The sequence below is a fragment of the Nelusetta ayraudi genome, unplaced genomic scaffold (genome assembly GCF_046127955.1).
Source record: "Nelusetta ayraudi isolate G7.1 ecotype Tasmania unplaced genomic scaffold, CSIRO-AGI_Nayr_v1 ptg000089l, whole genome shotgun sequence".
Lineage (NCBI taxonomy): Eukaryota > Metazoa > Chordata > Actinopteri > Tetraodontiformes > Monacanthidae > Nelusetta > Nelusetta ayraudi.
Genome location: NW_027466139.1, coordinates 1,737,501 through 1,759,989, shown reverse-complemented (window position 1 = coordinate 1,759,989; position 22,489 = coordinate 1,737,501). Strand labels below are relative to the sequence as shown.

The 22,489-nt window shown below is 46.5% G+C and overlaps 3 protein-coding genes across 14 annotated transcripts in view; 1 reads left to right on the top strand and 2 right to left on the bottom strand.

The window, feature by feature from the left end:
- Window positions 1–11,867, bottom strand: part of LOC142901465 (mitogen-activated protein kinase kinase kinase kinase 3-like) — a 34,457-nt gene extending 22,590 nt beyond the window's left edge. For 10 of the 11 annotated variants that reach the window (XR_012928985.1, XM_076045979.1, XM_076045981.1 and 7 more), the window contains exons 1-9: window positions 11,623–11,866; window positions 2,594–2,651; window positions 2,222–2,312; window positions 1,521–1,585; window positions 1,353–1,408; window positions 1,194–1,241; window positions 916–958; window positions 624–696; window positions 262–393 (exon numbers count right to left, since the gene is read on the bottom strand). Coding sequence is in view for 10 of the 11 variants with exons in the window: in XM_076045979.1 (XP_075902094.1) it covers window positions 262–393; window positions 624–696; window positions 916–958; window positions 1,194–1,241; window positions 1,353–1,408; window positions 1,521–1,585; window positions 2,222–2,312; window positions 2,594–2,651; window positions 11,623–11,721 (665 nt within the window). In the remaining variant the exon portion in view is untranslated. Of the gene's footprint in view, window positions 1–261; window positions 394–623; window positions 697–915; window positions 959–1,193; window positions 1,242–1,352; window positions 1,409–1,520; window positions 1,586–2,221; window positions 2,313–2,593; window positions 2,652–11,622 lie in introns of all 11 variants that reach the window. The other variant, XM_076045980.1, reaches the window with a different exon arrangement.
- Window positions 11,868–12,545: 678 nt separating this feature from the next.
- Window positions 12,546–15,672, bottom strand: thumpd2 (THUMP domain containing 2). Its single transcript, XM_076046168.1, has 11 exons — window positions 15,459–15,672; window positions 15,176–15,314; window positions 14,464–15,000; window positions 14,239–14,360; window positions 14,066–14,143; window positions 13,928–13,980; window positions 13,725–13,812; window positions 13,512–13,583; window positions 13,297–13,411; window positions 13,008–13,128; window positions 12,546–12,929 (listed from the first exon to the last, which is right to left on the bottom strand). Exons 1-11 carry the CDS (start codon window positions 15,567–15,569, stop codon window positions 12,608–12,610), a joined length of 1,758 nt encoding a protein of 585 aa, XP_075902283.1. The 5' UTR covers window positions 15,570–15,672; the 3' UTR covers window positions 12,546–12,607.
- A 3,424-nt stretch (window positions 15,673–19,096) lies between these two features.
- LOC142901594 (uncharacterized) overlaps window positions 19,097–22,489 on the top strand; it is a 3,491-nt gene continuing 98 nt past the window's right edge. The window contains exons 1-7 of one of the 2 annotated variants that reach the window (XM_076046164.1): window positions 19,097–19,224; window positions 19,389–19,606; window positions 20,105–20,299; window positions 20,399–20,565; window positions 20,759–20,908; window positions 21,151–21,323; window positions 21,488–22,489. The exon at window positions 21,488–22,489 is cut by the window's right edge and continues 98 nt beyond it. In XM_076046164.1, the coding sequence (XP_075902279.1) occupies window positions 19,421–19,606; window positions 20,105–20,299; window positions 20,399–20,565; window positions 20,759–20,908; window positions 21,151–21,323; window positions 21,488–21,852 (1,236 nt within the window). In that variant the 5' untranslated portion in view covers window positions 19,097–19,224; window positions 19,389–19,420 and the 3' untranslated portion in view covers window positions 21,853–22,489. Of the gene's footprint in view, window positions 19,225–19,388; window positions 19,607–20,104; window positions 20,300–20,398; window positions 20,566–20,758; window positions 20,909–21,150; window positions 21,324–21,433 lie in introns of both variants that reach the window. The other variant, XM_076046163.1, reaches the window with a different exon arrangement.

The following is a 22,489-nucleotide window of genomic DNA, read 5'->3' as shown; positions in this document are numbered from 1 at the left end:
AAATTTAAAACACTGGTCATTTGATTCTGTTCTGTTGTTACTTTTCTTTGGTCCATAAAGTCTTGGTCTGGTCTCTCCATATTCTCTAGTCTTGGTCCCGGTTGGTGCCGTCTTGACTACCTTACTTATTTATGTCATATTGTGCTCTACGATATTGTCACACACACACACACACACACACACACACACACACACACACACACACACACACACACACACACACACACACACACACACACACACACACACACACTTCTTTACCTCATGGGGTGCAGGTCAAACATCGGTGGCTGCAGCTCTGCCAGCTCGATGGCGGTGATGCCAACGGCCCAAATATCACACAGCTGGTTGTAGCCTCCTTTCCGCTCGACTGCTGCCACCTCTGGAGCCATCCTGAGGCAGAGAGGAGGGTGTGTGTGTGTGTGGGGGGGGCAAATAAGCTGATTAGACGGACTTCAAACACAAATAGATTTTGGACAGCTGACAACGCTCCTGCACAAATGTCAGCTTTGGCGCTGGAAGAGAGAGACCCCTCCTTTTGCTGGCAGTTTTTTTTACAAACAACATCAGCTGAGGTGATAAAATCAGCAAACATGACGATTGATCATATAAAAAGCACTAACCAGTAAGGAGTTCCAATAAACGACTTCCTCTTGGCTAAAGTCGCTGTGATCTGGGCCGATACTCCAAAATCAGCTACACAGACAAAAATAAGAGAGTGAGGGAACAATAAGGAGGCATCAAAACAAGAGCGAAGGAGGGAAATGCGAGGGGACAAAGTGATGGTGACGGGAAAAGCAGAAGAGAAAAAAACTAAAATGACGACGTAAGAGAAAACTCTGGCGCCGGGACTCAACGCAGCATTTTTTTGGCCTAGTGAGGCAGAATGTGTCAAATCCTGGCGGCTCCTCTCACCTAGCTTAATGTAGCCGTTGTCTGTCAGGAGGATGTTGGCTCCCTGTGGGAAAACAAACACAGCGTGATCAACACCGCGGCACGAGATCAACTGCAGCATCCTGGCACTTTATTCAGCAGAGCAGCAAATTCCAGAGGTTCTGATCAATGCGGCCTGCAGCTCGAAATCCAAAATGCCTTTTGTGTCGTCTTTGCTTTTAATTTCACCACACGTGCAAACAGACGTCGTAGAACTTAAAGTGGCGCCGACATCAAAATGAACATTTCCTCAAACTCACCTTGATGTCTCTGTGCATTTTGCCTTTGTTGTGCAGGTAGTACAAACCCTGTGAAGCAACCACAAACATGTGACGGTGAGAAGAGAAGGCAGAGGAAAGAAAAGCGTTTTTTGTTTATTGCCATCCATGTTATTCCGATAAATGGAGAGAACACGATACCTGCAAAGTCTCCCGAGACATGTAAGCTATCTGTGACTCTGACAGAGGCCCGGTGACTGTGGGAGTGAAACAAGAGGAGACAAACACACAGATGGTCAAAAACCCCAACCTGGCTTTTAATGAACCAGTGTTTTCTGGCTGTTTTGGCCCAGCCTGTTTTTTTTTTACCGTGATAGATATCTTGCAGAGAGCCTCCGCCACAGTACTCCATGCTGATCCACAACTTATCTCTCCTGCACAGAGAACAGCATGGTCAGGTACAGGAGCGACACACTAGCGTTGCAGTCCTCCAGATTGGTCTTGGTCTCCAGACCACTTTTTAAGGCTCTCAGTCTCGTCTAGGAGGCATTTTTACTGGCTGGTGGTTTTTTGATCAAGACCAGTGGAGACTCAGCCAACACTGTAATAACACGATAATAACGGAAAAGAATCCAGCTGCTGCCGCTTTACACTCTGTTGGTGACACCCATGGAAAGGGTTCAAAATAGTGGGCAAAGCAGCAAAATGTTAAAGAAAATGATTCAAAGATACGTTGCTGAAAAGATGCTGTTGCTGCCACTTAGAAGCAAACTGGAATTTATCTCTGGTCTGGTCTGGATCTCCATACTCTCTGTTCTTGATAATGTCTTGGTCTCGGTTGGTGCCGTCTTGACTACAACAGTACGACACACACACACACACACACACACACACACACACACACACACACACACACACACACACACACACACACACACACAGTATCTAATACTCCTCAAACACACAGACACACCTGTGTACCCTGGGATAAAGGACTTGGCGTCCTGCGGTCGAATAAAAAAAAAAGAAAGAAAGAAAGAAATTCCAGTGCACTGCAGACAGGACATTACCGCAGATAGCTGCCGAAATAGGCCACGATGTTGGAGTGTTTGCAGTCCTTCATCATGATGATCTCCTGCTGGACCACAGCAAAGTCCTCACCTGCAGGGGAAACGCAAAGCACAACCGTAACTGTGAGAAGGCCGCTTGTGTTCCCGCGGCGCGCACGTGGATCGGCTCCCTTGCCCTGCGTGACTCACGGAAGCCAGCGGAACAAGGAGAGCAGGTTTAAAAGCAGTATCTTTAAAATTCCACTCCCCAAGACCTTCACCATGTAGGACCATTCAATTGCCACACATGACCGTCTCCTGGCTTTTGATGAGCTGAACATGCAGCGGCGGGGAGACATTGGTGGAGACGCACTGATAGTTGAGATAACTCACCCGGTTCCAGTTTGATGACTTTGATAGCAGCCAGTTCTCCTGTGTTGACATTGCGAGCCTAAACGGAGTGGAAAAAAAAAAGAAAAGAAAAACACGTGAAAGCCAGACAATGAAGAGTCTGATTCACACGTCAGAGGGTTGGCAAAGCTGACAACACAACTAATGCAGAGTTTAGCTGTACTGGAGGGAACAGCAAGAGCTGCAAAAAGAAATGAAGTGAACAAAAAATCCTAAAAAAAAAAAAAAAAAGTAAGTAAGTTTTTTTTTTTTTATCTTCACAGCTTTCTCCACTGCAGACAGATACTGAAGACATCAAATATATGAGCAAGATAAGAAAAACATATTCAATAACTCTAAATATGCTTTTTATGAAAGGAGGCTGTTTTGAAGAATTTACATATAAAAGGTGCTATTAGGAGTTATTTTATACTTTTATAGTTTCCTCCATAATTCCATGCGTGTTCATACGTAGTTTTGATGCCTTCAGTGAGAAACTGCACTGTCAATGAGTCATGAGAATGAAAGAAAAGACATTCAACTCATGAGCTGAGTCCAAACTGTTGTCTGCTAGTGTATCTTGATGTCATATCTGAGACACTTTGTTCTGTATTTCATCACAGTTATGGAGAAAACTGTCTGACACTCCCGGCAACAACAGATTGTGTTTATTTTAGCAGCAGTGCAGGAGTTCTATATGAAGCGCACATGAATAAAAGATGGTCTTCCAGAGGGGACGAGGAGCCGCATGCTTCCCCGTGCCAGGAATGTGCAACTGTGACCGATCTGAGTGGATTGTGTGTGTGCGTGTGTGTGTGTGCGTGCGTGCATGTGTGAGAACAAGAGTGGGTGTGCGAGGACGAGTCAACCGATTAAAACCAGCACTTTGGACAAGAGCGACAACAAAATCCCCAGCAGGCCGGGAGCTGAGGATGCGTCACACCTCCTTCTCTTCCATGATTCCTCACTGCAACATGGAACTATTTGGAGTTTCCACAGACAGACTGGAGAGTGAAACCCTCATCTACCCTCATCCTGGCTGCAGCCTCGCCGCCGTATTTATCCAACATTAGAGAGCTGGGGGGAGGGGGGAGTGACATTTCACATTCTGGTCTGGTCACTCTATCGGGAGGCCGTCCTCTGCTTCAAGGCAGCAGTCAGTGGAGTCTGCGGCCGGCGGGTGGCTTCCTTGATGGGATTACCGCTGCGGGATGGAAGGCTTCCCCAGAAATTAGAAGCAGATTAAGGCTGTGATGCTCTTAACGAACGGAAAATCATCTAAAAGTGGCCTGAATGGTGTTCGCTAATGACCACGCTCCCAGTGCCCCTTTGTGACATCGCAAAGAGTGGATTTCCAGAACTCTGTGTTTTTGGCAGACTTGGCAGGCGCGAGCAAAAGGAAGTAAGTGATGCACTTCAGCCATTTCTGGGAAGTTCACTACCAGGATGGAGGCTCGTATTATTGTAGACAGAGAGTATTGAAGAGTCCAATCCAAACCGAGCTCCAACACTCGGTCAGCATTTGACCGATGTGCAAACTGAACTCTCCCAGTGATAAGCACCATGAGCTCAAGATGAAGAAATAAGTGGAAACAACAACAGCAAGATGAATTGGGTGAATTGGAGTCCTCGCATGAAAAGAGTGAAAGACTGAAGAGCAACAACTTGGGGTACAACATCTCGACTGACAGTGGAGGTGTACACGAGAATAACTAAAAAAAAACATGAATGTACTTCAGAGAAAGACAGAGTGTGCGTTTCCTCAGTTTAAACGGGAAGATGGAGCAAAGAAGAAAAAGAGAAGAATAGAAGAAGAAGTAGAGGAGAAGGCGAAGAGAAATAGAGGAGAAGAGAAGAAGAGGAGAGGAGGAAGAGGAGAGGAGAGGAAGAAGAAAAAGAAGTGGAGAAGCAGAAGCAGAAGAAGAAGAAGAAGAGAGGGAGACAGGCCTCCCCAAAACAAAGCCATGTTGGGACACAAAGAGACGCAAAGAGGAAAAAGAGGAGACGAGGGCCGAGTAGTGAGAGCGGAGACAGTGCGTCTTCAGTCCGCAGACAGAACAGCAATGACTCATCGCGCTCCCTGCCGCCAACTGTGGCGACAACACACAGCACAACACAACAGCCTCCACTCCACTGCCGCTCTGCCTGCGTGTTGTGACCGACCACTGGGGGGGGGAAGAGCGTCTGGTCAAACCAAAGGATTGTAGGTTTGGACGAGCAGCTGTCTAAAAACGGCCTGACGTGCCGCAGGTCTTGAGCAACGGCGACGCAATTCCTCCGCTGGAAACCAGAGTCCGTCCAACCCAACCCAACAAACAACATCGTGACGGAGGCGGGCGGGCGGGAAAGAAACAAACCCGAGTCGGAAGTCATTATCTGGAGATGTACACAGTGGCTGAAGAGCATCAGCTCCGGCGTCTTGTCTGAAAGATCCGGAGCGAGTTCCTTATATCTAAGCCGGCATCCTGGGATGAAATCTTTCTGAAACTCTCCTGATGCATCTGCTGCGTCCATGTAGTAGGAGCTCACGCAGGGCCGTGGGGAAAGAGAGGGAGAACCTGGAGGACAACTGGGTGAACATCTCACTAGCTGCGATTCCATTGCAGTTTTCTGCAAAATAAAAACCATATTTCTAAAATTTCCATGAATGGGGTGAAGCGCATAAGAAGTCAAATCTCACTTGCGTCTGTTTGTTTGCTGTCAAGGACGGCTGTTACATTTTTCTCTTCGATTACTCCTGTTATATACTACTATTGCAGTGGCTACTGTACACTGCTGTGTAAAACGGTAACTCTACCCAATCTGATTGGCAGCGAAGCAGAAAAAGGCGTCTACTGTTATTCTAACGGTGATAATAGAATCTAGTGGTGATCAAACTGCTGATCGGATGTGATCGAAGCAACAGTCCGTAGCAGCTGTTATTGTTTACAAATCCTCGTAGCTTCTTCTTCTGTTCCCCCGGGCAGCCTGGACAAGGCTGAAAGCACTCACTGCGTATCTGGAGAACAGTGAGACGGCTGAGCTGCATATCACAGTCCAACTACGAGGCAACCAGCTGCCTTGCAAGATTACCAAGAACTACAATTCTTGTCAACAGCAGGAATGAAGAAGAGGAAAAGTGAAGGGCAACCTTTATGCATATCAGTGCAAAATCGTTAACACAACTCAGGTGTAATCATCCATCACTTTGCGGCCTTTCAGTGAAATCCAATTAGTGACTGCAACTTTGTTTCCTTAACGACTGGAATTTCACAGTTGGCCAAACGACAGAGAATGCGAGATTTCCGCTGAACCGTCGAGGCCAAGCGGCTGAAAGGTCACGTAAACGACCTATCGATGACATCATCACCACTACATCAGCATCAGTCAACTGATGACAGGACTAACTGCTGCTGAGGCCTTGCGAGGACAGGACCTGTGACCCCCTCCCCACTCCACTCTGACCCCAACCCCGACTGCTGTGTTCATGTCACCTGCTCTGTGGTGTTGGGTCACCTGCTCCCAGTTGTTCATACTGACAGCTTAACAGTGGCACAATGAACTCCTTTGCAGCTCTGCTCTGAGACACTGCGCTTGTTGGCTGGACGTGCAAAGACAGAAAGGCGACGCATTCCATTTTTTTCTTCAGCTTTTCCAAAAACAAAGTGGTCCGTTCACAGAAATCCTGACGAAGACATTTCACCTGTTTAAAGCCGATCCCTGCTGAGCTGACTTTGAAGTCAGTTTTTTTTTCTCACAGCCTTATATACTAAGGTCAGAGGTCACGTCAGGAGGTTGGCGGTTCTCACTTCTGCATTTGCTTTCTGCAAGTGAAGTCGGTTCTGTGCATCGTGCCTGAACGGCCGTGCAGATTTACAACATCTGTCGTCAGGAAGAGGAACAGCTGAGGTGAAGACGTGTGCAAGTGACTAGAACAACTGTCACTTTCTTTATTTTAAATACTCACTGTCTCACGGGAAACACCCAGACATGCTTTCAAATGCAAAGCAAGAGAATGAAATGAACCGTTTATGACTGCAATCGCTCGGAGGAATTTTTTTTTTTACTTTTGGTCGGAACAAGAACATTAATTACAATCTGTGCATCCTTCCAATGATTTGGAAAGATGGAGCTTTAATTAGAATTTTATTGTCTGGACCCATCAGTGCTCTCCAGCTGCAGCCAGGGTCAGGGTTGGTGCATCCGTTGCAAAATGTCCAGCACTGACAAATTGCCTTTTTCCTGTATGCAAAGTCCCTGATGTGGGCATCTTTAACGGGAAGGCAAAGTTTAAGCTTGGGTGGAAATGTATTTACTAACAATGGGTCATTTTAAGAAGGCAGATGCTGGAATAAGGCATCAAGACCTGTAGTGTGCAGCAGGTCCAGCAGTAGCCTCTTCCCGTTTACAGCGACTTGTACACACACAGCAGCCATTTCATTCAACATTTAATATCAACAGTACAGTATTATTAGGTTAAAGCGATGCTGGAAGTTACCTGAAGACATGACCTGATGAAACAACTCTTCTCTACTCTCTCAGTCTCCACTGACCCACCCAAGCACTGTTACGAGTACGGTTTTAAATGGAAGTATGTGCAGTATTTAAGGAATCACACAAACACTGGAGAGTCCAGCAAACAGCCGTCTAGACAGCAGACAAACTTTCCCAACGCCACAAAAAATAGAAAAGAAAAGCAAAATCTCACATTAAGCCGGTGTCAAACAATTGCTGAGCGCTGGCCAGCTTTGAGCACTTCCACCTCCGTCACACGGGTGCAGATTCTCACAATAGGATCTCCCCTCAGGCAGAGACCATGCCAAGGTTTAGCCATCGAGCAGCACATGTGTGGCACTGGGTCAGGATGCAAGACAATGCACATCTACTGTTCCCCTTCCCTCTTGTACAGAACCTCCTGGACCTCACATGGGCTTTATGTGCGTAGTCAGATGGACATGAAAGGCTTTATTAATTTGTTTCATTGAACGCATCATAGCGGTGGCTGACAGTACCAGCTGCTGCAATACACAAGACTGTCTGCAGAACAGAGGTGCTCCTGTTAAAGCGCAGCAGTGCTGAGGTGTGAATGGGGGGGAACGTTGTTGACTCACTCAGCACAGAACATCCATATGATTCAGTGCCTTTACTGCAGGTCCTGAGCGAATCATTGACTTAATCGAGGACCTCTCCCATAATACAAGAGGGTCTCATCACCCCCCACCCCGTCCTTAGGCTTAATTAATGTTGACGGAATATAGATGGAATGTTTAATCGTCACCATCATTCTGAGCACTTCTGTTCAATGGAATTGAAGTCAAACTGCCCGGCTGTTAAGTCAGCTTCACCATAATCATTGCCGTTTGTGCTTTACGCGCAACCTCTCTGAATTTCTGTCTTCCTGCTGTTTGCAGGGTTTATTAGGCGAAGGACTCGAGTTCAAAGTGTGTCATCATTACTGTGGCACATACTGTACACTTGCCCTCCAAGCAGGTTTTATGAGTAGAAGGACTGCCGGTCCACCTTCCTTCCTAATAAAAATTGTGAAATAACGCGCGGCTAAACAAGTGCTGAATCACTAGCGTGTTGGCAGCGACATGTGGACCGACATTGTTCCATAAAATCCCTGCGCTGCGCTGAATTGATGTGGAACAAGACTGGACTGGATCCCTCGTCGCTTGGGAGCTTTTTCACCAGACTGAACGCAGGTCGGCGTCTGAACATTCACCTCAAAGCCGCTGGAGGAAGGCCGACAAAAACAGGATGGTTTTGAGCCGGTCGCTTCAACTGTGACTCCACAGCCATCTGCGAGCGTCACTGCGTGTGTGTGTGTGTGTGTGCGAGTGCACGCGCGCACGTTCACGCATCTGATAAAACAATCACCTGGCTAAAGTGTGTGTGTGCGTGCGTGCGTGTTTGTGTTTAATGTCGCAGGCTGCTGAAGTAGTGAGAAACAATAGGACACATGCACGGAGGAAGTTCAGATTCCCGCATTCCTGTGTCATAGCTGCCCAGCTGTGCCCCCCCCACCCCCCCGGTGCCCCCACAACACACACACACACACACACACACACACACACACACACACACACACACACACACACAGAAAATGAAAGAAAATGTTTCTTAATGTCAAGAAAACTAGAGACATTCATATATTTGATATTTGATATTCATATTAATTTGATCATTATCAGATCATTATCAATGTTAAACAATTATTTAAATTGGTCCCAGAAGTTCTTTAAATCTTGTTTGCAAGAAGGCCCACGGGCTCATCAGTAAAGTGTAGCTTTGTCTCACGTTGCCTCGAGCGAAATGCATAAAACCGAGGCTGAACAAACAGCCAGCATGTGACTGAATGATCCTCTTATGACTGGCACCAAATCCCCGGTGCCAAATATCAGACATACCACTCTCTGCCACCCTGAACGCACCTCCTTCTGGAGGAGCAGTGTGACTTTGTTGTGAGGAGGCCACCCTTCTATCAGCCGGTCCCTCCTTCACTCGGCTGATACAGGCGGGGGGTGTGGGGGTGCGGGGGGTGCGGGGGGAAGGCTACAAACAAGCTTCACACAAGCGTTGCTGCTCAAACATTCCTGTCCAAGCAACAGATTTTCACACAGTGGTACAACCAAATATAGGCATCGGTGGGGTTTACCGAGTGCACCGGTGTTGAGAGGCACTATCTTTAATCCAGAGGTTCCGGGTCGGGGCCTGAACCACCGTCCATACCATGAGAAGAAGAAGAATCAGGCAACGAGGACTCTGACGGGATCGGGATGCATCCACTGGCGCCACATTATAGATCACTTTCTGACAGCAACAACCCCATAACAAAGGCAAAGAGATTCATTTTGTTCCTTACAATCACTTTGACTTGAGTGCGCATTCTTCATTTGAACACTATGCAGAGTGCGCGACAGGTCTAACAGGCGAGAGCACCACCGGGCTGCTGGCTCACTGTAGAGCAGCTGTTGGAACTGTGTGTTCGCAACAAGCCAAGATAATGAACCCAAATTAGAAACAAACTAGATGAGCATCAAGGAGGGAAACATAATAGACAGCCGGCGATAAAAAACACCAACAGTGACACAGTGAGTCTCTCACTGCGTTTCAGGGGGCAATTAGTGGGAACTGTGCACAGACTTGTCTTATGTCTCCTAGATTTATGGAATATTCATTCATCTGTAATTACTAGTAAATTAACCTGAACTTAATGAAGATCAACTCTGCCAAGAGACTCATTTGTCACAAAGCATAAATCTCCGCAGCACAAACAAATGCGGGTGTAAAGAATACACGTTGGACATTCAAATAAATTGTTGCTGGGAATTTGCCGCACCGAGCGTGCAAACACAAACACCAAGTACGCAATAACAAATAAAATCTCCAGAAAACTGCATATTCAGCGCACCGTTCGCAGCCTCCTGGTGAGTTTTAGCTTCGGCAAATTGACACTTTGCTGGATCTCCCACAGGTTCAGAGGGAGACACAGACAAAGCGGTCTCAGAACGTGGAGCCAATCTAGAACCCTCACTGGGGCTCCTGTCTATATGGAAGAGCCATCAGTGAGATACCACAACCCTTTATAACATCACAATGGGCTGATTATCAAAACTGGAGAAAGGAACCAAGGAATTTTTCTCATGACTCGAGTTTCCCGACGGTCCGGAGACAAATATTATAGTTTGGAATTAGTGGTAAAGACAACTTTGTCTAACATGGGACCTTCAAGTGACAAACGGTCTGGGAAAGCCTCCAGAAACCTTGCTCCACAACTTCATTTGTTGTTGCATTCCTTTCTTCATCTTTAATTCTGCATGCTTTGCTAGACATGACACCGCCTCGCACTGAACTATATGTTTACGACTATAATCATCTTGAGCTCTGTGTAATGAGCACATTGATATGTGAGTGCGGTCGACTCACTCTGTCATCCACCAACTTCCTTTCCTCTGGAGCTACAGTATCTGCTGCCCCACCAGGCCCCTCGCTCCAGCGGAGAGCTGAAGCCACATAACCAAATCCCCCATACACATGGGAATGAACATTTTAGGCCCGGCTGCTGTTACTGGCAATTACTGTAAAAACAACACAATAAGAGGAGGAGGAGGAGGATGAAGAGGATGAAGAGGACGTGGTGTTGTTGTAGCCTCCTCAGCATTAGCTCCACTGGCTCTCCAGCTGTCAGCCACTGTAACGCCAACAAGGACGCGCTTTTAACAAAGAAAACAGGCAAACGCCGCCGCACACCGTATAATATTACGCCCCGTAGTGACCGTCTTGACCTCCACTGTGCTCCAATCCGTGTCCTCGTCCATTCACCAACCCGCTGTTTGCGGTTATTTGGCGACAGCAGCCCCCCTCAACAAGATCAGCTCCAGCCCGTTTAGCTTGTGTGCTATCGCTGTGCCTGCTTCCGTTGTCGGACAGCTAGCACCTAATCGTTCATTGTTGGACGCGTTCATAAATCCGTAATTTTGTTATAAATATATGTTTTGTATATCTAGGTAGAGGTTTCATTCGAAATACAAGCGTTTTAGTCGACCCAAGTGGTTCTATTTTTTATTCCATTTAAGCCGAGTAAAAGGCAAAAATGTTACTAAATCCCCCTCGCATTTGGGTGCGTCAGAATTTACACGAAAAGCAGAGTTTCTGCGAGGCGAAATCATATTAGCGCCTCCGACTGCACCGACTGAAGGCTTCAAATGACACTCGGTGATGTTGCAACTCTCGCCACCTTGACGTGATCGTGTGAGAATCGTCGGGGAATGAGGCCAAAACAATAAGTCACTAAATTAGCATTCGGCTGTGTCCGACAATGGGACTGGTAACAGGAGCAGCGGTTTAAATGCCGTCTCGAGAATCTGAAACTCTGGAAAGACATAGTTTACGGGGGAATAAATAAATAAATAAATAAATAAATAAATAAATAAGAATCACAGTTCATCGTGTTCCGTCCGTTCCTGCTTGTTTGCCACAACTCCACATCTAAACAATCTGCGTCCGATAATGGAACCCGGGCAACCCGGAGCCCTCGCCGCAGTTTTTACCTTGTACACATCTCCGTACGTGCCGCTTCCTATTCGCTGGATCAGCTCGAAATCCTCCTGCGGATTCCGCCGCGACAGGTCGACACTGGAGTTCATCATGTCCGCTGCCGGTCACGGCGCCGTGCGCGAACGACGGAGAAGCGCCAACGGTACACGAAAACAGGTATTTTGAGGAAAAACATACGGCGTCAGAAAATCCCAGCCCAGATCCAGTGTAGATCCAACATGGCTTCCGTTTGCTGCGCATGCGCGCTGGGCTCTATGGCGCCGCTGGAGTCTGATCAGGCGGAACGATCCACCGTAATCAAGAACGAAGTGTTTTTTTTTTGTTTTTTTTTAATGAATGATTTGTGTTTAGCAAAAATAAGCAATTCCGAAAGAAAAATCAATTCATATGTATTTGTATACAAAATTCAAAAGCAGCAATATGAATTAGACTTGAACAGCTCCAGCGTTGATAAAATACAGTATAATTCCCTATAAGCTGCACAGGAAACAGGACAAACAGGAAGTTGAGAGAAATGATTACACATACCTGTGTGGCCTTGTTGGGCTACTCATATGAAAAATAGCTTAGTTAGCAAGGCTAAACTGTTAATGTGAACCAGGCTATTGTCAATGTGTGTGATCAAACAGCAGGAATTCCCGAAAATATGGTTGTCATTAGAGGATAAACTCTAGTCCTGCTTTTCTTCTGTCTACACAAAAATCTTGAGTACGGTACTAACTTTCAGAGTCCAACTCCTGAAATCAAGGAGAAACAATCCACAAGTTGTGTTTTTTTTTTTTTTTTTTTTTTAAAAACCACACAGCTCAGGTTTTTAGCAAGGAATTTGAATAAGATAAAAACATAGATAAATGTTTTACAAGAGCGACAAAGAGTTTGAATTCAAATAATGCACACACTTCCTTTTCATAGTTGTTTTTTCATGTATTTTATTTAATAAAAACATTTGAAATTGAGCGCTGGTCTGCAGCACGGATGTCATCTATTTCTCTTGACATATTTATGAATCAGTCCGTCGATCACACCAAGGCTGACTCTGAGGCTTTCCTGATGCTCCAGTGAGCTGAGCGGGGGAGTTGGGCTTTGTTGTAGCCCCGGGTGACGGCTTGTTTTCTGGGTAAGTGGGGAATCGATCCCCTGGTGGCCTTGGAATGTCTCCTGCCTTGCTGTATCATTTAGAGCTTTTGCCTCCTGGTTATTGGTCGACATCCCAGTGTCCTTTTGCGGCAGCAGTTTTTTCAGAAGACACGACAACTGAGGACTCAGGAGAAGGACCAGAGTCCCGTCGGAGCAGAGGATCCTCGAAAAAAACAAAAACAAAAAATAATTAGATACAAAGCTAAAATGATGATGACAGACGACAAAAAAAGGAACCAACCTCTCCATCTCTGCCAGGATGACTGGCAGGTTGGCAGCCATGTCCGTTTTAGAGCCAAACTTCCTGCCAAACGGAAGGTCACACACTACAGCATCCACGCTGGCACTGGGCAGAGGCAGAGCTGCACACACACAGAAATATGCACATGCACGTCATTATGTAAACAAATACATAACAGCTCGTGCAATGTAATAACAAGCCCCAAAACAGACACCACTCTGCCGCACTCTCTGAAGTCTAAACATTGATTTCATGCCATTTGTTTCACATTGTCCTCAGGGTTTCTTACTCATGCATGAAGCTTTCAGCAGGTGGATTCTGTGTCCCAGCTCTGCAAACTCTACGTTCTCACTGGCCTTGTGTAGCTGTCCGTCGTCAATGTCCACACCAAGGAAGCGTCCAGCCTGAGGATCACAGCAGAGAGTCAGACCACACTTTGACAGCGGTGGGACAGTAAAATGACGGACACATCACAACAGAAACAACTGCAGGTGTCGCTCTCACCGTGTGCTCCTGTGCTGCTTCTATTAGAATGGTTCCCACGCCACACATTGGGTCCACCACGCAGAAGCCTGGCTGGGGAACAGCACACGACGCAGGGTGTGTATTAGGCAGTGATGAAGCACACTGATCTGTGTGCCACCGGGATGCTTTGGGTTCAACTGCTGAGAATAATGGTCATTAGGAGGAATCCAGTTCCTACACATGCAGTGGTACCTTAATCTGAGCCAGGGAGCCAATAGCCCAGGCTACAGTCGACCTCAGTCCTGTGTTTTTAATATAGCGCCGGTTAGCCAGAGGCAACCTGAAGAAGGAATATGGAAGAACTATTGTTACGCAATGAACTGAGGTTGAAACTAAACTCCAAACTCTACGAGAGCAGAATATGGTTGGTAAAATAAAATCAGTGTGAGAAAAACCTGATTAGTGGAATCCCAAACAGGCAGTGGTCATCACTCAAATTAACATTAACCTGAAAAAAAAGCAGAAAATATTTCTGATAAAAGAGCAGATACATGTAAATCGAAGTTTAAAATAGGACTGAAAAAAGCACCCACCTCCAGCTCTGGATTTTTCAGGTCAATCCTCCAACCGAGCAACTTGCTCAGACCGACTCCGATTAGTCTGCTCACCTCCTGCATTAGATTCAACATACAAAACAAAACTACCTTTGAAAATACTTTCAGGTTAAAAGGAAAGAGATCTTGTGTCCCTGAGTAACATCATCCACCTGGAGGCTGAAGTGTCGAGACAGCGCGCCGGTGCACTTGCAGCTGATCCTGAAGGACACTGGCTCAGCAGGAGGCTCACTGGGTGGCGGCGGATTCTTTGCTTCCTCCTCACAAAACTCCACTTCATTCACATGGAATGGAAGGAAATTAAAATGAAAGACATAAAAAACTGGAGTGAAGTAAAGTAAGCCTTGAGTTGAAATAAAAGCCAGAGAGGTTTTTACCGTCTGTCACTTTTCTTTCCGCATCTCCCTCTGCCATTCCATCCATTGTCCTGATGTCACTCACACTGTGTAAAGGTGTGATCAGCTCTTCTTCAATGGAGATCACCCCATTTACTCCACAGCTGCTCACTTCCAAATCCAAGCCTGTCCCGGTTTCTCTTTCAGGTGTATTCTTTTTCTCTCCATTTTCCACACTATTGTAACCCTGAGCAGCAGTCGACATTTCCTCTTCTTCCGCTTCATCGTCTCTTTTTCTCTTTTTTTTCAGCGTCCAGCGAGGTCGACTTGGCTCGTCAACCCTCTGCACTTCGCTCTCGTTCTGTCCTCCTGGTATTTCTCTCCTCTCCACTCCCTCACTCCATCTGTCCTCCTCCTGCTGCCGTGTTGTCACTCCGAGGGCCCCGCTCCTCCTCCTGGTGCTGAGAGCAGCCTTCCTGCGCTCTACCTCCCTCTGCAGGCGTCTCCAGGTCATTACAGCGCCGCTCCACTGATCCTTTTCACCCAGCAGCCTGGACTGTAGCACAGAAGCTGCCTTTGCTGCAAAACATTAGAGATGGGATATTTGTATGCCATTAAAAGGGAGGAACCATGCTTCCAACACATTGTGGTTTGAATCCCTTTACACAGTGGGATAAATACAGAACCTACTCTGCATGTTTGGTATTTATCATATCTTAAGTGCATTGTCCTTGTGTTTGCTACTGCATTCTACCTTTGTTTGCTTGGGTGGGAAGAGGCTCAGGTGTGGATAGTTTCAGGAGGAGGAAGAGTCTCTCTGCTGCCTTCAGCTCGCAGACTTTGCTGATCTCTGCTGATGAGCTGAACAAGACTTTGCCAGGAATTTGACGCACCTGAGCAGGTTAGTGAAATATCAATAACTACAAAGCATCATATCTATTTCTTAAAAGAACAAAATATAATTAATGGTTCAATGTGTAACACTGTAACAATCTTAATTGTCAGTCTCTGATCCACTTGCTTTGACAGTCACTCACGTTCTCGGCCGCTAGTTTTCTCTGCACCTCCCCGGACAGGAAGCGCTCCATACCATTTCCGGCGGTGCAGTAATAGCGAACTAAAGCCCCTTCACGTCTTGGTTCACTCATTGTGGATGTTCAATGTGTCTACAAAACATGTGCATGAACGTGCAACTTCATGTCCTGAGAGTCGCCATGTTGCATTGATGTATTTACACCGGAAAAGGAATGACGTATCCTGGCTGCAGTGACTAGGTTTGGCCAGCAGACGGCTGTCTTGCATTATGAAGTGATAAAACGAACTGTGACAAAAGGAAATAGAAATAAAATCCATAATTACTCGAATACTTGCTTTTTATTCATGTTTTATAATTGTGAATTCGCTGTAATGTTTTTATTGCATTGTTATTATTATATTTTACTCTGGAAAGCACCTTGTGCAGCGTTTGGCTGTTGTCAGGCGCTATATAAATAAAATTTGACTGATTGATTAAATATATGTTCGCATTTTGTTATTATCACTAATGTAATTATTGTCAAGAATTATAACTATTGCATCGTTATATTTGCATGATCATATTTATTATAATGTTAACAATATCACAATTTCACTCACTAATGTAAATGATCTCTCTCTCTCTCTCTCTCTCTCTCTCTCTCTCTCTCTCTCTCTCTCTCCCTCTCTCACACACACCTCTGCTGCAGTGCTGGAGCTGCAGGCAGTTCTGAGCAGGTGTTCATCCAGGTTGAATGGATCTTTGGAAAACAGCATTGGCTGAGGCAGAATTTTAGATAAAGCAGCCAGCAGTAACCAGGAAAATAATGAATCATATTTGGACATTTTCACATATGTGACAGCAGCTATTAAAAAAAAAATCTGATCGAAATTTCCATCGCTTTATGAGTTTTTTTATTTTATTTTATAATTTTAATCTGCACCAAATCGCACTTACTCAGTGATGCAGGTCTCGTAAATCTTCCAGATCTTTTTTTTTTTTTTTTTGCCTTGGCTCTTTCCCTTCTAACTTTATTCTGTGACTTCCCTCATCACGCCCTAATATTGGACGTATCCATGCAGAAAGACGACATTAATACTCCTTTCAACAGCTGCCATCTGCAATAATTAGCCGCACCACTGCTAACTGAACACAACAGGCCCTGCAAAGTGAATGCCGTCTGGCACCCCGGCCGTGCCATGATGTATTACTGTATATTAAACCTGCTTTTATTCTCCTCCACACCCCATGAGTGATTGGAAGGCAGCAGGACGAAAAGAGCGGCGAGAAGATGGAGCCGGGAAAAGACCAGAACGAGGGAGGAGGATGACGAGGCTGGCGGGGAACGCGTGAAAAAACTGAGAGTAAAAGGAATGGGGAGAGGAAGATAAATGAAGTGACAGTGGCTATGGATGAGGCTTTGCTTACAAGTTTATCACGTTGGACTAATCAGTGCAGCCTGCAGGCCGTAAAGTGTTTATGCAGCCATGAAGTTTGAGGAGTTATGAGAGGGACAATAATGTTCAGCAAGTTGGCAGATCTGCAGCTACAACAGGGCAGATGTGGGGTTCTGCAGAGGTGACGGCGTACTAAACCAAGTCACAAGTACACTGATGTCACACTTCAGTCGGGAATCGTGTGCGATGGAATAGGACGTTGATGAAAACGGGGATTAATATCAAGAAATGGCAGACAGAAATGTTTGCAGAAGTGGCCTCCGCCCAGCTGGACAGCCAACCAGTCTGATTGCTGTTTATTTATCGTTTGATATCTATAACCACCATGACATCTTGGCCATGGGCATAATTCTAATACATAATAAATACAGGTGTTCAATAATTACTTGGAATAGGCTTTCACGACATTAAATGTGACTAAATCTTGGGCCCAAAAACGATTGGTTAGAAGTGTTTGCTGCCTGAAAGCCCTCAGTGTTTTAACAGTGCTGTAATTCTGAAGACAGACTGTTTGTATATGTCCATCTGTCACCCCCCCAACTCCTCTCTAGGGTCCACACATAACCTTCGCTTCATGCTTTATTTCTCCTCTCTTCTTCTTTTTTTAAACCTCCCCGTGCTCGCTGTGTCATCATTTCTTTCGTGACCTCCTCTTCTCTCCCTCCATCTTTGTTTCACTCTCCACCCTCACAGACATGAGAGCAATAAGGTAAGAGACGGGTGGAAAAGAACTGGGCAGAAACGCACGAAAGGGGTAAATGTCCCCCTCTTAGCCACATCTGCGTGCATCCTCGCTGGCTTGTGATGCCGATGCAAGCTCGTGTGTGTGCGTGTGAGACGTGAGCACATTTAAATATTTACTGCTCCCCGAGGAGTGCGAAGTGTGTCAGCGAGGCCGAGAAGCCACGGAGGGAGGGCCGGCGAGCGACAGGCTGAGCTCCTCCAGTGAACGCAGCATCAAAGTGACGGCAGTCATCACAATCAACCATAACAGGACACATCGTGGCAACAATACGAGCAGGCTGGAGGGAGGGAAGCTGTGTACGAGAGGGAGAGATGGGGGGGACGAAACGAGAGGGAGTGTGTGTGTGTGTGTGTGTGTGTGTGTGTGTGTGTTGGTTGATGTGCCTGCTCGGTGGAGCGTGAGGACTCGCTGCTTTCATTCTTTTTTTTTTTAAACATCAAGGCCTTCATTGTCAAATTCACTGTGACACCAAAATGCAAACACGCCGCCAAGCTTAATTGCCTTGTCTCATAAATCCGGGCCTGTCAATTTTGCAGGCTTTTGTTATATATTTCTCATACCCCTTAATTTCCTCAATTCTCAGTGGATTCTTGTGGGAGGAACTTTCATTTTTTTATTTTTTTTTATACAAAATCTATTTACGTCAAGATAGATAAAGAGAACTCAGTAAGGTGTTTTGCATCAGTCACAAACCTTCTTGGAAAACTATTAAAAAAGGAATAAATAACATTTTCTGCTGCATTGTTGCTAACAAACCAAACCAAAAAAAGTATTACCAACTTCGGTAGGGGCACATTGTGATATATCACATGCTTGCAGTTCTTTTACAGTCTGGTTTGAAAAATGGTTGCTACTAGGGGTGTTTTTCAACTAAAAATAAGTACTTTATGAAAATGCACCCACTTTAGCGGGGCTGTTTACAGACCAGACATCATTCTAAGCTCAAGCCCCTGACTGTCTTTTCAATGCAGCGTCACACTAAAGTCTGAGGCCTGGCACAAGTCCTTGTCCCAGTTATAAAAGAACATCTCCCACCCAACACAAAATCCCAAATCCCAGAGCCCCATATTTTACCACGTAAAAACATCCCACCACACCACACAAAAGGATACTGTTCCATTTAGCTAAATAAAAAGAGCTGAGAGCCCTTGGCCCATTTATTCAATGTTAAGCACAGTCATAATAGAAAGTGTGTCTTAAGCTATCAGTCCTGAGGACCTTTGGCTCCTCTGGGGGACAGAGAACTCCAGCAGCACACACATAAAGACAAGTCAATAGTTCCACACTGTATTTACAGTTTATATACAGTAACTGTAAAAAAAAAAGAGAGAGGAATTTAATCAAATTTTATAACTTCCCATTCAAAGCGGTTGTAGTTTCCGGGCCGGACCGCCAGATGGCGATAGAGAGGTGTATAGCAGCGCTGCGTTGTGCCGCAGTGTTGTCTTGGTCTCCCTCTTTGGCTCAGCCGGCCGGCGCAAAAAGCAGGAAGTAGGAAGAAAGACGAAAGAGGAGGAGACCAAAACAAAAGTGACAGCGCGGATCCAGAGATTAAATGTCCGCGACGTAAATTCACTGTAGTTGAGGTATTTAACAGATGAGAAGTCTAATGGATATGCAAATTAAATATTGGCCGGATGTGACATGATGCAGTTTTGAAAGACTTTAGCTGGTCTTATGACGCTATTCGTAGTTCTACTTTGCGGCATTTTTTTTTTCTTCTTCTGAACGTTTATATTTTCATTTTCAGTTCAGTCCCTCGCCGGTGCAGGTGGCGTCATCATGGGCCAGGTGTTCTCCACGGAGGAGGAGCTCTCCCAGGCGATGCAAACTATTGGTTCGCTTCTCTACGACGTCATGTTAGAAGGCGGGGCCGTACCTGAGCTCAGCGTCGTCCACCCTCTTCTCCTGACCAATCACAAGGAGGGATCTGAGTCGCGGCACCGCCTCCAGGAACAGCTGCAGCAGGTTTGTACAATTGTAACTTGAGAGAGAGAGAGAGAGAGAGAGAGAGAGAGAGAGAAAAGATGACGTGAGTGTCCAGAGAAAAGATGACGTGAGTGTCACTTGTTGCGTGAAAGGGCTGGGCAGGTGATTTATCCCTCGTCACAATGTGTCATTGATTTCCACTTAATCTGTTAAGCCTCACAATTGTGGCCGAGAACCAACAGAGGGCGATGGGAAAAAAATTGTTGCCTTGGGAGTAAAGAAAGAGCAATTTTGAAAGCTGAAGCATCGCTCAGTGTCTATACAAAGTAGTCCTGCTGGAGTATTCTAAAGAGATTACAATTCAAGAGGTTGGCCGGTGGCAGTGAGGAGTCGCGTGATGAAGACAAAACGCCTCTCATAGTCAGGGAGGAAGGAAGGAAGGAAGAGGAGGAGTGCCCCCGAACCCCCCCCCCCCCTCCCCCCCCCCTCTCCGTATAATTAAGACAAATGGTGGGGACATTAATCTTTCTCACCCAGCTACATAGCAACATCGGGAACAGGGCGCCCACCTACCTGAAGGATCTGATTGGCCGGCTGTCGACCTTCTCAGAGGAGCCCCGTCTGGCCGCCCTGGTGGGAATGCTGGTTACCATGGTGATGGACATGATCTACACATCAAGAAAACAGCCATCAAGCGCAGGAGGAAAGTCGGCGGGGTCGTCGTCATGCCAGGTAAAACTTCACATGCAAAATATCAAAGAGGAGGGAAATGATTTAGGAGTCAGAAATCCGAAATGTCACCATCCGTGCTTGAATGCTCACGTCGAGCAGAGAATGGTGGAGCTCCAGGAGGTGATGGAGGAGTACCTGAAGCGCTTCAGGATCAACCTGAGCGACAAAAGCAAGCTGATCCAGGACTTGGTTAGACTGGAGGCCCAGCTGAGCCTGAGCCTCACCCAGCTCAAGACCTGTCTGCTGGGGGGAGACTGCGACTCCAGGTGAGCAGAATGAAAACACCTCCATATCGTCAGTATTTATCCATTTCAAAGGCCCCCGACATTGAAGACAGTAGGCGTTAGAACCGCAGTTCTTGTTATTTCTGCACAGCACTGCAGCAAGAAGACATTCAAACACACGTGACACACTGACACGTGTGCTCTGACTACCTGCGTGTGTGGCCGTCACCCTCAGGTCCGTGCGGCACTGGGCCAGCGCTGCCGCCTTTCACGGCCAGATGTTGGTGCATCTCGCCGCTCTGGAGGGAAAGCAGGAGTTGCCGGCGGCAAAGGCGGCGTTGCAGCAATACAGGGAGGATCTGGTGCAGATCATACCGGCCTACAGGTCAAGCCGAGTTTATATTTTTGTTTTAGCTATAATTTATTTATTTATTTTAGCAACATTTTTTTTTCTTCAGATTTTGGAGTTGTAGTTGCCTCTGTCTGTCTATTAAAGGAGAATAAAAGCATAAATAATTTACAGTGAGGCCATTTTTACAGATGGCACGCTGCACACTTCAGTGAGCTGATGAAGATGCTATAAAAGTCTCCTCACTGTGTGATCACCTCGTGATTCTTCCGTTACAGGCGCTATAAGACCAGTACGGTGTGTGTGACAAAGTGTCGCGGGGGCTTCCTGGCATCACGGGACCCCCCCGGCGAGCTCCCGGAAGACGGATCCATGACAGGAATCACGGTGACCGACAGAGAGACCGGAAAGAGCGTGACCATTTCGTCTTCTGCCCTGGAGGAGCTGACAGGTAGGCAGACCAGCCGTGCACCTGAACGCACCTGAACGCACCTGAACGCACCTGCTGCACCTGCTCTCTGACCAAAGATAGATGTAACCAAACTGAACGGATCCTTACAGGAAAGCTAGTGGCGGGCCTGGCGAGCAGCACCTCACCAACTGTGTCCTCCTCAGCCGTCCAACCGGACCTGATCACCTCGGATCAGTACGCCGAGGCGTACCTCCACCGTTTGTTCGCCGCTAATGGGCCCGTGGCAGAGCTGGAGAACTACTTCATCAAGGCCGGCGACACCAACAGGAACCCACCAAGGAGCGCGTTAGGAAGCAGGGAGGAGTCGAGCCTGAGAGATGGAGCGGAACGAGTGGATGGCGGAGGGGGAGGAGGAGGAGGAGCAGGAAGGGGAGGAGGAGGAGGAGGAGAAGCGGAGGTGGGATGCGAGTCGGGAGGCGACAGTCTGCAGCTGAGCATCGTGGAGACGCAGCCGCTCGACAGTCTCAGTCACGGAGCTCGAGCTGCGTCCAGAGCCGCCCAGCCGTGACCTCCAGCCCCAGCATCTCACCATGCTTTTACCTTAAGAGTGTTGAGTGAATCAAGTTCATTCTGTCTTTTCTTGCGATTACTTCTCGTTGGTTCTTTTTATCTCAGACATAGAGTTTGATGGTTTTACCTGACATGTTTCGGCGTATTCTTCCGCCTTCATCCGAGTGCCCTGAGTGTCGGAGCGTCCTGACGCCTGAGGAAGGAGGAAGAATACGTCGAAACATAAAAACCTTGAAAATCTATGTCTGAGATAAAACAACCAACAACGTGGAATCGAAGAGTTTTCTCCTAAGAGCCGATCGAAGATTGAAGATCGAGTGAATCTGGTGACAATGTTGGTCACTGGTGAATCGGTACAAGTTGGAATAGGATTGATGAATGCAAAAAAAGTATCATAATATATTCTAAAGATTTAAATATATATATTTTTTCTCATTTAGAAACAGTGGAGAACAGCAATCACATCTATTTTATTGTCAAAAGAACAAGGTCACTTTTTACTGACTAATTTATGGTTGACTTATATCATATATGACTTATATTTCTGTGCCAAACCAGAAAGTGCCAGAGTTGAACTTGAGTGCAGGCGATGAAACTCCTCCTCCTGAGTCTTGACGAGACATCGGTGGCGATGA